The 15,805-nt window shown below is 37.5% G+C and overlaps 1 protein-coding gene across 2 annotated transcripts in view; it reads right to left on the bottom strand.

Moving 5' to 3' along the window:
* The window catches only part of PRKX (protein kinase X-linked), a 57,713-nt gene that overhangs the window by 24,829 nt on the left and 17,079 nt on the right, over positions 1-15,805 (bottom strand). For both annotated transcript variants that reach the window (XM_033052178.1, XM_033052179.1), the window contains exons 2-3: positions 5,381-5,549; positions 1,015-1,278 (exon numbers count right to left, since the gene is read on the bottom strand). In XM_033052178.1, coding sequence (XP_032908069.1) covers positions 1,015-1,278; positions 5,381-5,549 — 433 coding nt within the window. The remainder of the gene's footprint in view (positions 1-1,014; positions 1,279-5,380; positions 5,550-15,805) is intronic.

Consider the following 15,805-nt stretch of genomic DNA (forward strand, 5'->3'; position numbering starts at 1 on the left):
TAACTGACAATGGGCTAACAGCTTAAAAAGGCCTGGTTTTTGCAATAAGGTAGTTCTCCTTTGCACCTGCCTGGGGACTCACTCACATACTCTCCTTTCCAATTGACCTTGTAGAACTCTCCTCACACACGGACCCCTTTGTTGCAAAAGCAGCGTCAAACAGGTTGATGACCTAAGAGGATGAGTACCTATGTAACACCTAACCCACCACTGTGCTGCCTCAATGAGAACAATCAAACATGGTCTCCCCTCAAAAGAGGGCTCAAAGGCGTAACATCAAGCCTTGTTCACACCACTCTTCTTATAAAACAGGCTGGTTTTTACCGTTCCTTTGCTTGAATCCCAATGCTCCTGCTTACTCTTAAAAACAAGCATTATGGTCTTGAAGAGTAGTCCAAACAGAGAGAACAGAGAAACCACTGGGAGGGAGTCTCTGCATTATCAAAAAGTTTACATATGTAATTAAAGCTGACAGTAACATAGAAGCTAGATGTAAATAAATCCGTTCTGCTGAAGCTGGCCTTATGGTTTCTGTCTAGATTTTTGCAGTTTCATTTTAGCCAAAGGCTAGTGAAAACCCTGTATCCAGTTTTTGAATGTTATTCTCACACTTCAAAAATCTTGAATAGGAACCCAGACAGAAACATGCATTACAAAACATGTAAAAATTCAGTATGTATTGAGAATTAATTTATGTTTCTTAGCATTTGCTCATGTTACTTCCCAGAACTCCCTTTGTATAACATGACTGCTGTAAACTTAAATATACAAAACCAGCTATATAAAAATAATTTTCTGACACTGCTTATGTGTGATACTGCTCCTGGTTATACCTAAGGGGTAATACTGCTTTCCATACAGCCATTTTAAGATTATAATTTCCTTCATATTAAGAGATTTGACATGTGTGAATCACATGCAGTGTTAAATCAAATGCTGAGCATCTGAAATCAAACATTTGTTTCTAACTGTTTAGTATGCAAAATATAATTACCAGAACAAAACCCCACTTACCTGTCCACCAGTTTTTTTGCAAATCCAAAGTCAGTAAGCTTGATATGTCCTTCTTTGTCTAGTAATATATTTTCAGGTTTTAAGTCTCTGTAAACTATTTCTTTGGAGTGCAGGTATTCTATTGCACAAATAATTTCTGTCGAGTAAAACAGTCCTGTGCTGTTGTTGAAACGCCCCATGTTGCGCAGGTAACTAAAAAGTTCTCCTCCTGGCACATATTCCATTAACATATATAAAAAACGTTCATCGTGGTTGGTCCAAAATCTGTAACAAAAGTATTGTTTTACTGAATAAAGAAATTGTCTCTGATTTGCTTTACAAGTAAATGTCAGTAAAATGGTCTCTGCTGCCCCAACCATGTACATAACCAATTTCTTATTCTGTGTCTGCAAATATTAAACCCCCAAGAATCCAGGATTATGTAAGACATTCAAGCAGCCGCCTTAACCTGCAATGCAAACCAGATAGCTGAGGATCAGTACAGCACAGGCCAAGAAATAAAATTGATAGATTCTGTTTCATTGTACAAAACAGATCTCTTCTAAGCATCACCTGATAAAAAGACTTGACATTTTTTATACACCTTACATTTCATATTATCAAGTATTACCAAAGTAATGAGGGTAGGCAGAATCTGTTTTTGTAAAGACTTTCATGTCAATATGTTCAAAACCAGACATCAAAGAGTTGTCCTCCTCTCCTGTGCTGTCTTCCCAGGAGATACACAATCCCTACTAAAGCATCAGATGACAATGCTTGCTCTTCTATGGCATTTTTCACAGAAGTAATAGAAAAGTAAAAATGACAGTAAAACAAGATTAATTTCTGTATCTCAGAATTAATCTACGGATAGGCACACCTTCCATTCCTCAGACTGCCACCTCTAATTTAAGAGTTATTGCCGTGGCAGTCAGAGTAACATAAAGAACAAGTAAAGAATAAAGAAAATAATTATATGTGGCTTTAAAATGCTTCATTACAAAATACAGCAATCTTCTCTTCCACAGTCCCTAAAGCACGCTGTATTTCATTCTATCTATGTTAAAGAACTCTCCACACCTCTAAAAGTAGCTCAACAGTTAAGAAAAGCATCTGCTAACATCTTGAAGAACGCTACCATTTAAAACAAAGAACTATCCCAAATTCCATAATAAAAGATAGAGAACACTGTATCCTTACCTACTCTATTGAAACAGTGATACAAGAACAGAAGCTACTTCAGCTTCCAGTCAGTACCTCTTGTTTAATCACATCATAGAGCCTTGGGAAATATACAGAGAAACTGAGCTCTCTGACACATCAATGACTTTTACTCAGGAAGGTTTTAGTTTTGACTGAAGCACTGAGGCAACCAAGGAAATAAGACAGACTAATAGGCATCAGCTACAGATCTTCCATTCCCTCAGTGATAGAAAAAGCAGAGCCCAGGCTTGTCTTCTGCTTTTATGAAACTTCTTCCCTATCACAGTCATCAGCATCATTAATTGGCTATTGATGATGTTCACAGTACATGTACAGTACACAGATGATGTTTACTGACTACGCAAAAACACTCTGAAAATGTATTTTAGGTAATTAGGCAAAGCAGTACCTACAATAAACAATGAGAGAAGAGCAGGAGTGGATGAAACTAAGCAAACCACATATTTGGAGAGAAAGAGCAAAATCTGATAATACAGAGGAGAAAAAATGGAACATCTACATCATTAGGCACAGGATTTTTACAGGAATTAATTTCTTCAAAAATTGACTCTTAAAGGTATGTCTGTCCACAGAAAAAATGGATACATTATTTGGTATACATGAAAAAGAGCAAAATGAAGAACTGCTCTACTTGCAGTTCAGATAGTTTTAAATGGTAAGTTAATACAAAAAGAAGAGGAAAAAAAATCACAGAAGCTGTGATTAGAATAATGTGTGGGTGTCATTAACTCCACAATTCAGCTTTACTACATAAACCTTAGATGTCATTGTGAACTCCTACAAACAACCTGTTTTAGCTTGTACAACTACAAGACATAGAAGATTTTTATTAATTCTTCCTCTCTTCAAAAACATGTCAACATTCCATCTCACTATGAAGAGCTGCACCATAGTAATGACACATTACTCAAACACATCAGTAAAGACTGCCTAGGAATCCCCAGTGATCATTTGTTGCAAAAGCATCCAAGAAGCACTTAGAAAAAATTGTTTAAAAAAAATACATAGATGAGTAACTACAACGTCTACCGAAAAATTGTACCTCCCTATATTTAGAATAGGTATTTCTCAAAAGTAACAAGAAAAAAAAAGAACTCTTTAGATACAGGAAGACATGGAATTCTCAAACACCAGATGTCAATTAGATGCAACATTACTTTATAATTTTGCATCATAAAGTCCTGAAATATTATGCTGCACTGACACCTATTCCCTGTTTTACAACCAAAGGAGAATACTATTGGTGTTAAAGACGATGAAACAAACTGAAAACATAAAAACCAGACCATACAGGTAACACATTTTAAAGGCATTAAAGTTGAACCATATAATTTTTCCCTGTTTCTGTTAAACACTCACAGTAAAATAATTAACAGAAAAAAACCCCAAACATATATTGGGCAAGAGGTGGTTGAAAAAACCTTTTAGTCACACAAAAAGCAGCAGAAAGCATTATTTGTCATACAGTCTAGTGATAATCATCCACAAAGGCTTGCTTTAACCTAAAGCACATAAATATTGTTGTGATCTAAATATTAACTACTTCACTTCAGCTACAGAGTCTCCTCTGCCAAGGGAAAAAGACATCACATGGACAATGACATGAGCATAGCTGATGCAACATCTCACTGGACATTTCAACAGAAAAGGCAGAGCTCTAGAAGACGTGAAGAATGTTTGCCTAGAATACGAAGTGAGCTCCTTGCATTGTGTCTTTTGGTAACCTGAAAAATCTGGTATTTTGCAAATAAGGTGTGAATGAAATCCAGGAAAACTCCCGTTTGGATTTTTGATCACTTCTGTATGAACATGAATCCTCTCATCCCTGTCTTTAATATCTCACCCTAATTTCTCTACTCCTGCTGTTCCTGACACACAGACCTACTGAGATGGGGTTTGTTCAGGAGTTTGCTTGTTGGTTTTGGTAGGGTTTTCTTGTAAAGAATTTCCTGATGTACACAGATATATACACAAAATCCTGTTCCCTTAATTCCATCCATACTTCAAATGGCGTAACCAGATGTACTCAGCCTCTCCATCTTGCGTTCTTTCATGAATCTCAATCTCTACATATTCTAGAACTTGTTTACTGATACCATGGCACACAGGATTTCTGAACACCAACTGGAAATTACTAGCATCATGATGGTGGAAAAAGCCAACACCACAACAAGGAAAAAACCTCCTCCTGCAGGGCTCATTTTATCTTCTGAATGACTACCATGTTGTTGCCTTCTTCCTTTCCCTCTGACGCTTGCTTAACCCTGGCAGGAAGCTGCACTCCCTGCAGCTAGATTAACTAAGGCTAATTTTGTCTAATTTTATGTAAAACTGATTAAGGCAGGTAAATGGAAACAAATCTTGGTTAATAGCCAGTCATGTATCCATGCATGAGAAAATATAAATGGAAATTAACCTGCAATTACCAGAGGTTTTAGGTATCCCATTAACAGATATGGACTCAGATACACAAGAAGTGCTGTGGTGCTGTGAAGAGAAGTATGGTATCTTCTCTCTTTAACAATGGGACCACTGGGATCAATAGTGTTACCTCAATTCCATTACAAAAAAAAAAAGTCTTCTTTATGAACTGTGTTTAAATCATGCTTCTCAATAGGTTCCATCACTAACAACCTCAAGTACAGGAATACCAAAATCCAAGAAGTGTTGCAGTTATTTAAACACCTTAAAAATAAAGACTGCAAAAGTATAGCTCACTTAAGCTTTGAAAACCTAGATATTTAAGTCTAGGAATATCTTTAGCTATTTATCAACATCTACAGCACATACATGTAGAAATACTTTCATCACCATTCTAACACCAAGAACCATTCTAGAAGTCATTTTGATGAGCCAATCCTAACAATTCTCCATTAGCATTTCTCCCTCACTTCAGAAAATGTCTCTTCTATAGTGTGAAAATGAGAGAAAACACTTTATAAAAAGTTATTGTTTGAATGTTTAAATTATGCTTCTTTATTTTAAATTCTTGGTTCTTCTAAAATACATACTTCATTCCAAAGTCTATTTTAAACTAGGTTACATATGAGAAATTAAATGCTCAGTGTTGGTTTAGTACATAAGAACATGCAATGAGACTCTGGAGTACTTTAACTGCACTTTCCGTATGAGTGAAACGAATTTAAAAAATATAACAACTTACAATCTGATCAAAAAAGGGTGGTTGACTTCTTTCAAGACAGATTTTTCATTGTGCACATGTTGCTCTTGCTTCAGTCGAATGACATCAGGAATGCTCATTACTTTCAGTGCAAAGTAACGCTTGGCCATTTTTTCCTTCACCAGATGAACACGTCCAAAGGTACCCGTGCCTGAGAAGTTGGAGGAGAAACATCAACTTATTGTAAAAGGGGAAAAACAACAGAGATAATTTACTAAATTAAAACCTACAGCAAGTCCAATTATTCAGGTGAAAAGATTGTAAACTTAAGTGCACACAGAAAGGCAAAGCGATTCAGTAGGATAAGGAAGCAATGGGAAAAATACACAAAATTTGCTGATCCTTCTAAAAATAAATATATTTTTTAAAATCTGCTTATAGTTCTCAGATTGCTATTTGTTGTGCAGCACAGTGTTACACATTTGAAGACAAACACATATTTCAGCTCATTTAGGTGGCTGCTTACTGTTCTCCTGCTCATTAAACAATGCCACATAGGTTCCATTACAACAATACACCAGATATTTTTAAGCCCGTTCTCAGACAGAAATATGTGTCACTACAAAGGACACCTGGCATTCAAACCAAGTGCCTAACTTGTGAAAGGTCATTCACTCCAGAAAAGTCAAAAGCTTTTACTTAAGCTAACAAGCATCCTCTTCCTTGCACATACGCTAGGAGAGGCAGCAAACAGACCTGTAACAGTATCATGAACTGGTTTGTTACTTAATTTCAGATTGTGTTGATCAGTTATGATCAATTTATAGTAAAGATAATTTCCTAAGATGTGCAACAGGTACAGGGAAAGGAGTATGCATGTGAAAGGAAATACAGTTTTGAGAGTTAGCTAGGAGCAAGAAACTAACAAATGAACTTCTAAAACTGCATTATTGGGGAGATGGGAAAATACAATGGAAATTTTGCCTCTGGTAGCTTCCATTTATGTTTGAAATACTTGTTTTCTGTATGTGTATTCTCAGTTACAATTTTTATGTTATTTAACAGTTTTCTTTCCAATCATTTAAATTGATGTTCAAGATACAGCATTTACTAAAAAATAAAATACAGTAATTTCACGATTATAAGCCGCACCATTTGGACTAAAATTTTGATCCCACCCCGAAAATGCAGCTTACACTCAGGAGCGGCTAATATGTGAAAAATTTTCTGAAATTTCCAACCCCAGAAATGCAGCCAAGGTGCTAAGCCGAGTACCTGCCAGTAAAACCCAGGATTGCACGATTGTTACAAATTGGTTACTCTGTTGCATGGTGGGTGGAGGTGGGCTCCGTGCTGGCAGTGCAGGGAGGGAGGCGGGGGCTCCCTCCTGCTGGCCCCGCGGCCTGGGGCAGAGGCGGGGGGGGCTGCATGCCCGCCTCCCACCGGCGCCACGGGAGCAGGGGACTCCATGCCCGCCTCCCACCAGCGCCACAGGAGTGGGAGTGGGTGGGGGGGCTCCATGCGCACCTGCCGCCGTGGGGCAGCGTTGGGCCGGGCCGAGCGAGCCCAGCAGCAGCGGCGGCCGGCCCCGAGCAGCCCCGCTGAGCGGCAGCACCAAGCTGAGCCACCTGGCCCGTTGGCAGCCCTGAGCGGGCCGAGCCCGCATGGCCCGAGCCGAGCCAGTAAACCCCGCCATCCCGTGATTCTGTTGCTATTTGGCAACCTTGTTGCACGCGGGTCCTCGCTGTGAATGACAGAGCGGCTTATAATTGGGTGCGGCTTGTGTATGGACAAAGAACGAAATGTTGCCAACACCCGGATATGTGGCTTATAATCAGTGTGGCTTGTATTCGTGAAATCACTGCACTCATCTTACAAACTGAAAACTACTAACTCCAGTAGAAATCCAGTTTTATGGAATTTGCAGTTCCCCTATCAATACAGCTTTCAAAACCAGTTTTCAAGATAAAAGTTCTCACTATACAAACACATCAAAGATTACCATTGTCCAAGCACAAAAGATTCTGTCAAAGAAGTTCTACATTCCCACCTGTCCCAAGTTACAGTTCTTTAACCATGAAAACTGTATACAGATCTCAGAAAAAGCCTGCTGCTATAGCAAAGTAAACCATCAGGTTACCCTAGAAAATTTATCATGCAATGAAATCCTTTAACAATGTAATCACATTACATGACTATACCTGCAATAACTTTATTTGCTCAGGGATGGGCTTCTGTAGTAAATAAACCCCCAAAAAAATAACATAAAAAACTCCAACAAACATCAAAAAAGGGCCAAAAGCTTCCAAGCAGAGACATCTGTTCAAGCTACTTTAAATACTGATTACTTACATCTACACTGCACTGCATGCACAGACAAAATTAACTTGGGTTACTTCTGAATTAGGAGCTGAAATTTAAATACTGAGTAAAACCACTGTGAAGAATAATGATAGTCATATGGCACACTAAATCTAGAAACCATCTTTCATTTTTGAAACTTACAAATGTAGACTCAGGGACTAACCCCATAAGCAAATGTGGTTTTACATGCATTTGGTACTTGTATGAATGAAGTGCTTCCACAGACATATCCAACAGGAAAGTCAAAAGTGAACACATAGCTAATTGTCTCTAGATTTCTAGTGATTACATGTTTCAGGACTTGTTCTACTTGTTTAAGAAATGCTTATTTTAGAATGCTTTACTTTTCCTTAAGCTATTAGTTTATCTTTACAACCATTGGTCAGAAATAACAGCAATAATAATAGAAATCACAAGTTCCATCTATTTTCAAAGAAGAACCTGTCAGCAATATTTATTTAGCAGTGTTCTAACTGCTATTTAGCAATAGTTCTAACTTTGGAAACACTTCCTCCTTAAAAAACATCTCTGCCAGGAACAGCAAAGCTTGGCAGGCTATTCCAGAATAGTGGCAGGGCCCTGATCTACAAAGCCTCTGGGAAAACCAGACGACCACACAGACAGGCGAGAACAGAGAACCTCCCTAACCAGTTTTATTGTTGAACTGATCCTAGTTGAACCGATCCCAGGCAGTCTATTTTCAAACATCTTTAGCACAGTTGCAAGCAACTATGGAAATCAAGACAATACAGACCAAGACCAAGAAGTCATCTAACACTTGTTTTCAGACATCTCCTCTCATAATATGTATTTTGTCCCCATCAAATCTTCTCAGAAGATCCATTAGGCCTGCATTAGCTGGCGGTACCCACGCACCCACCATTCTTCCATGGGATTAATTGCTATGCTTTTTCTTTTGCTTTATACCTAGCCAGTCTTCAAATAAACAGATAAATTTTGCATAAATAAACTACTGTAATTCAAAATCTCATTTCAAACCTGTTCATACTTTTAGCAATTTCTGTTAACATTTTTAAAATGTTCTTACTTGCAATTGATAGGGAGGAGGGAGAAACAGGATGGCTGTCAAGGTGGGAGGCTGCAACATGATCTTATTGTGATTGTTCAGCATAATCAAGGAAATCTGTTTTATGAGAACAGGTTGTTGTGCTGCGACTAGATGGAAATTCTTCCATTCAGTCATAAAAAGAAAACTAAAAACCTGAAGCATTAAGTGGCACTGTGCAAGATGAAAGCTCAGCTCCATAAATTTGAGGGAAGGCTTTTGGAAGCAAAAAAGGCAGTTAGCAGTCTTCCATCAAAGCACCACTCCAGGTGAGGACACACCTAACTCATGAACAATTTCTGTTAATCCCTATGAAAGAACTGTTCAACTTTTTCCCCGATCACCTCACAGCTCAGCTGTGTGCACCAACAAAATTCGACCTGTGACAGATACGTACATATTCCTTATGATTACATTTAAATGGAAATATTCTATACTTGTCTGTAAGAATGAAGGGAAATAGTGTTTATGGATTTGCACTTTAGTCTACTCAGATTTATTTCATATTTGGTTCAAACCAAGAGAACTCAAAGAACATCGTGTCATTCTGGATTAGTCCTGGGATCTAACATGTACTATCCTGCTGAAGGAAGAGCAATGGCTTCACACACTCCCTACACACATATCCCTATCCATCTGTTTATTATAGTACATGTCACCAGAGTTTCAGAGCAAAGCACCTACATGAGAAAATCATGCCTCAAGAAAACAGCTGTTCTTACAAAGTCTGAAGGCAGATTTGTAGTTTATTTGCACAGGTGCCTTCTCCCTGCTAAGGCATATGGTAAGTGAAGGTCTCTGGCCACCAGGAACAACAGCAAGAAGAGTGCCTGAGCTGTTTGCAACACAATTCAGGATTTTCAGGACGAAATGGGCAAACAGAATAAAATATGCAAAATGCTAGCCACTAATCCAGTACAATCTGTTTATAACAGAAACAATAAAATTCTTGGATCCCATTGCAAATTTTATGTGGTAGCAGAGCTTGAAGGAATGCCAGCAATCTTCTCCATTAGGCAACCTTCTCATGTTAAACACAAAGAGATGAGGCCAAAATCTGCAGAGGACCAACTTGGCCTACATATCAAACACAAGTAGGGTATTTTCAGTCCTGCAAGCCGGATTCCCTAATACCATGCAAAAATACCATAGCCAGTTTCCAGGATTTTGTTCTCTTTGAAGCCGCACAGAAAAGAATAAAGTATGTGGGAACATTTCTGATGCAATTTCAGATGCTTTTGATGCTAGATAAACCAATCCCGCAACTTTTGATCAGCTTAAACAATCGAGTGAGTAGTCATGTAGTAACTATTTTGCTATTGATGTAGGTTACTAATTTAATGCTTAGACTGCCTCTTTATTTGCTCCAATTAATTAGACCCAGCTGTTTCCCATCCTTTTAATCCCCAGCTCTTTCTTAAAACCAAGTTTGCCTTGCTCAGATAGATACCATCTGTTTTAATGAAGAATAAACTAGGTCATGTGAGCTCTATGACCCTAAGGGCTGCTTTCTGACTCCCAGAAGGGTTGTCCCTGACTTCAACAGATGCCTACAAAAATCATCAGAAGCATTCCCTTTTATTTACAGTTAGAAGAAACATTTCCTACTGTGACACATATTAGTCTTTACTGATAACCACAAGCACAACAGACTTTGTTAAACATCAGAGATGAACTAAGTGAATTGTATGAGATTGCGAACTCACTAATGAATGTCAACATTTGTCTGAGATTTAATCATTGACTTATTCCAGGATGGAACATCAACAGCCTAGACTAGGAAATGGGGGTTGACAGTAATTCTTGAAAAAGTGGAGAAGTGGCACAGCAAAGGAAAACCAGCCTGCCCCAAACAGACTGGTAACCAGAAGATTGACACTTGGGAAAAAGATTTAGGGAAACCACAAGGCACAAGAAACTTTAGGCTTCTACAACAAAAGATGAGATTGGCACATGAAGAGAATGAGGCACAAAATGAGGATGATGATTTTCAACACCATAGTAGTGTAGTTAAGATTTTTATTAATGTGTCAACCCATAGACCAATGTCACTGAAAATGCCAAATTCAGTGTCTTCACTGTTCTGCAAGCCAGCTGTAGATTGTTGACTGTAAATCTTAGATCACTGCTTTTACAGATCTGCATTACTCTAGAGGGTTCAGATCTACTGATCCACTGAAAATCATGTCAGAGAAGTAACAAAAGTTAGAGGACGTTTTATAGGATGCCTTTTTTTTTTGTCTAGAACTGCGCATCTCATACTGCTGAATAAACCAAATAAATGTCTGATCACATTTTTGCAAAGCTTTTTTCTATCCTTCAACAATATGCATTGAAATCAGAGACAGTCTGATTAAGATCCTAACAGCAGAGAAAACAGAGATGTGTGCATAGTGTTCCCCAGGGACAGCTCTGCCAGAGGACCTTCCTTCTGTGATGATTCTTATTCATCCACTGTGCTGTGATTACATTTCCACCAAGAACCCCATGAAGAGAGAAAATGTCTTTCCACTTAGCAATAATGTAAGATAGTACACAGCAAGAACCATGCCCATTATAATCCAGGTAAGATCACTGGATCACCTGTTCTAGAATTTTATTGGCACTGGCATACCAGTGGTTTTCTCTTCTGTTTTGGATGATAGCCGCACCCTTTGTCAAACCAACTGAAAGCTCAGTATCATTAATTATTTACCCCAGCTCAGTTGAACTTAAAAAGTAAGTAGCAATGAACATTCAAAGTACAGCTGAACTTCTGACTCTCAGGGGATGCTGTAAAAAATTTCCAAAGATCCCAAAGACCTGGCAATTTTTAGGTCTCTTCTTACTATAGAAAGAACCTATAACAGCACATCACTAAAATTACATTTAATCACAGAGAATTCAGTTAGTCTCTTTTCAATTTTACACAAGATTCAATATGCCAGAAAATACCAAGAAGTTGTGCAAACAACCCTTGTTGCTGACCCACCCATTTAAATATTATTGAACTGCAATTGTTAAGAACTAAGGATGTGGGAATCACCAGGCTAATTAACACCCATCAGTCAAGTTTCATTTCTGATTTCCAGAAAGTGCCAATCAATTGAAAATCAATGATGCAAGTTCCTCTGTAATTTCAGGTTTTTGATTTTTTTTTCTCAAAAATTGTCTCTCTACAAAAATATTGTAAATATCAGGGTGTCCTTAAGCAAAACAAGCAGAATTCTTGAAAGTTTCTTCTGTCTCTCTATTCTTTCTTTTTAAATTTATTTTGAAATACTAGGGACCAATAAATAAATGAAATCAGAAAGTAACCAGATCACTTAACAATATGATAGCCATAAATCCTCTCAATTTCTAAACACCTCTTAGAGTACTGATTTTAATGCATCTCTCTTCTCAAAAATTTTAATATCCACAATCCTCAGAACAATTCTTATAAAACTGGTATTTCCCTACTCGGTTCTTCAATGCCATTTTTACTACTCTTTCCATGTCTTGCACAACCTGCTATTTGTGACACATTGATAAACAAAATCTGAACAGATGAGTGGGCAATAAAGCTTTTCCACTATATTGAAACTAGGACATTGCAAAATCATTATTACTCCGACTTCTATCTATTTAAATATTACACTTGAAGTACAGATAGATCAAAACTTAAAAACTGGGTTTTTAAAATAAAAAAAACAGCTAAAATAGATACCTTTAAAGATTAACTCCTTTTTCACCTAGAAACTAATTTTTATACTACTTGCTGAACTAAATTAAGGCCTGTTAAAATAGCTTATTTTAAATTATACCAAACACTTGCTAGAAGTGAACCTTATCAATCTGTATTAACATAATTTTAAAAAAACTTTTTAAAGTTAACATGTTTTAAAAGACAAGTATATTTAAGCTAAGAATCAGGTACCTGTCTGGCTAGCAACACTTGCCAAGCTAAAACACTAGAAAGCATTAAATTCTCTCCTCCATCTGATGAGAACTTCAGGTAATTAAAGCATTATCAAAAAGTGTCACATTTTAACAGCTGGAGAAGAATCTGTAAATTGTAAATGATACAAGACAGACCTTTTTTCGGAATTTAAAAAGTTGTAACATTCAAATCCTATTCACAGAACTGGTTCTTTTGGGTAGGGAGAGGTTAAAATAAGCACATGAACTACTTCTTGGAATGTAAATATTAAAGGGAAGAATTTTTAACCTATTGGTTTCCTTCCAAATAAGTTTTCAAACAACAAAAGCCAGGCAAGCGAACCCCACACCTAGCCTTCTGCACATTAACTGATGCTTTAAATTCCCATCAAGTTTTGAGCAATTCACAACTCTTTTTAAATAAGCATGTGTTCAAAATAAATCTTTTCTAATGGCTTTAATTAAGTGTTTAAGCCCACTATGAAACAACTTCCAAAAAATGAAACCTAACACAAATGGACATTTAGGCCAAGTGCATTTAATTCAAGTGTGTTACACTTCCACCTACCACAAACAAAATGGGATACAAAGTAACCCATATTCCAGCAAGAAGAAAAACCAACAAGGCAAGTAAAGTACCATGAGAGCATCATGAAACCCCAAATTTTAGTCTACAAATCTTGTTCATTGTTTAAAAAAAGTAATAAAAAATGAAATTACAGAAACATTTTCCAATACAATCCAAAGTGATGAATCCTCATCTCCCTTCAGATACACTTTGATGTGGTGTCACTGAATAGGTGAGTTATGAATATAAAGGTCCTGCTTCTTGAGCTGGGATTAGTACTATGCTCAGTATTTGGAAATGGATGTCCCAGAAACAGTCAAAGCCAAAAGGCTTCTAATTTAATATGAGGATGAATAACTCAGCAGAAGTACAAAAAGAATCAATTCCAGTAAATCATTAACACACCATTTTCCATTTATTCTGTTCAGTTAATAAGAAGTGTTTCTCAGTGATTTTTTCCCTCCTTCCAAAAAAGGTAAGGAGGAAACAAAACCACAAAGTAGGGACATCTCATATTGGAAAAAAACCAAACCCTCTGTTTTTAAGTTTCATTCTCATAATCAAATTTTTACCCAAGAGGACAGTAAAGTGCTCTCTCATAATTTATCAGCACTTCAATCTTCACCTTCAGTTTCCCTCGTGACAGGAAGTATTTACAGAAGTGGTTTGGTTGGTTGTTTTACTCAAATTCAGCATGAGGACAACAAAATAAAACAATCAAAGCTAAACAAGTTGCCATGTCACAGCAATAACAAGTTTCAGCAGACTGAAATCCTTTTCAGGTAACTTCAACTAAAAGAAACAGACATTAAGGTCTTCAAAGTTTAAATCAGCACCCTGTAGAAGATACACAAATTTTCAGTTACTTGAAATATTGTTCCAAGATCTTTTGCTCTGTCAGTTGCCACAGATGAACTTATGAGTTTGCATATATCACCATCAAACAATTATACACACAAAGCTTACAATTACACTCAAAGAAAGAAGAAAACCTTAAAATAAAACTGGCCAGCCAAACAACTACAAAACACGGCTCAAAACTCATGTTCTCATCTCAGAAAAATAAATAAAAATAAAATTTTGATGACTAAGAAGAAAACACCAATAAATAATCCATAAAAGGCTTAGAGGAACATAGTTCCAACTAAGCTAATGCTAGACAGAATAAAAATCAAATCCATGCAACAGCACAGACCAAACTTTTAACATCAGCTCCCTCTGAACTAGGTAAGTCTAAATAGGGGTACTTAGTAGGTATTTGATTAGAAACCTTTCTTTTCAACCCAGAAATACGTGTCTACATACTTGTATGATTTTACATAATCATCACTTTTTGGTCTGTCCTGAAACTCAGCTTTTCCGAAACAGTTACTTGCTGCAAGTCAGTTAATACAAAGAAAGCATGAGGTTTAATACCCTTGATAGTGTCCTTTTAAAAAGCAAACAAAAAAGTCTTGTGAAGTACAAAGGTTTATTATTGCTGACCCAATGTAATAAAAGCCACATTGTTTGTACTTGACCGATTTCCTCCTTCACCAGTGCTGGACAGAAGCCTTTCAGGAACTATTACCTCTTATAAATTACATTTCACTTCCATATTCACTGAAGGCACTGCTGAATCAGACACAAATCAAGAGGAGGTATTCCACACAATGCCCAAAACCTGTATTTTTAAAAACCTTTCAAACAGACTGTCTATTTATAACTTAATATCTACTACAATGATTGCAAAGTATAAGACTGAAATTATGTGTAAGAGCTTCTGGTTGAAGACAGGTAAGACTTTCACTTAATTTCACGATTATAAGCCGCACCATTTTGACTAAAATTTTGGTCCGAACCCGAAGTGCAGCTTATAATCAGGTGTGGCTTATATATGGACAAAGAACAAAAAGTTGCTGTTTTAGTTTGGAGGACAGGTGTCTGCTGAGAAAGGCAGGAGCTTCTCTTTGAAATGGATAACGTAAACCCCCTCCCTCCAAATTATTATAATTTTGAAATCAAAGGGCTTTCAGGCAAAAATATGGGAATTAGGAATAACAGTTCTTTTCTAAGGAAATGAAAATAGAAATACAGTACTACAAAGAAACAAACCCCAAACCCTGACAAAGTCGGACTACAACCTGACACCCCGTCAGGCAGGGTGTTGGTAGCAGTCCCATTAAATGGTGGCTGCATCCTCCTGCAGTGACAGATGTGATTCAGTTGGAGCAGTGCTCCTGTACAAGGTGCAGTTTCCCTCTGGAGGTCCAGCGGTGATGTGGAGAAATCTGGTTTTCCTCTGGAGTCCAGTGGAGAAGGGTCCCCCTTAGTGTCCCCAAACCTCTGTTTTATCTTGGTAAGAAATGTTGGGCTCTTCCCCCTGGCTAGAGCAACTTCCAATGGGATGCAGTAATTTTATCAGTCACACAGTGGGACTCAATGGGCCATTAGCAGAAAATGACTCTCTGGAGGAAGGGTGGGTTGTGAAAAGATAAAGAACAATGCCCTGCCTGGTTTCAGTGGATGGCCCATTAGCAGAATATCTGCCTTTGAGATAAGGATCACTGCCCCTACCCTCAACAGATGG

This window comes from Catharus ustulatus, chromosome 2 (genome assembly GCF_009819885.2).
Source record: "Catharus ustulatus isolate bCatUst1 chromosome 2, bCatUst1.pri.v2, whole genome shotgun sequence".
NCBI classification, from domain to species: Eukaryota; Metazoa; Chordata; class Aves; order Passeriformes; family Turdidae; genus Catharus; species Catharus ustulatus.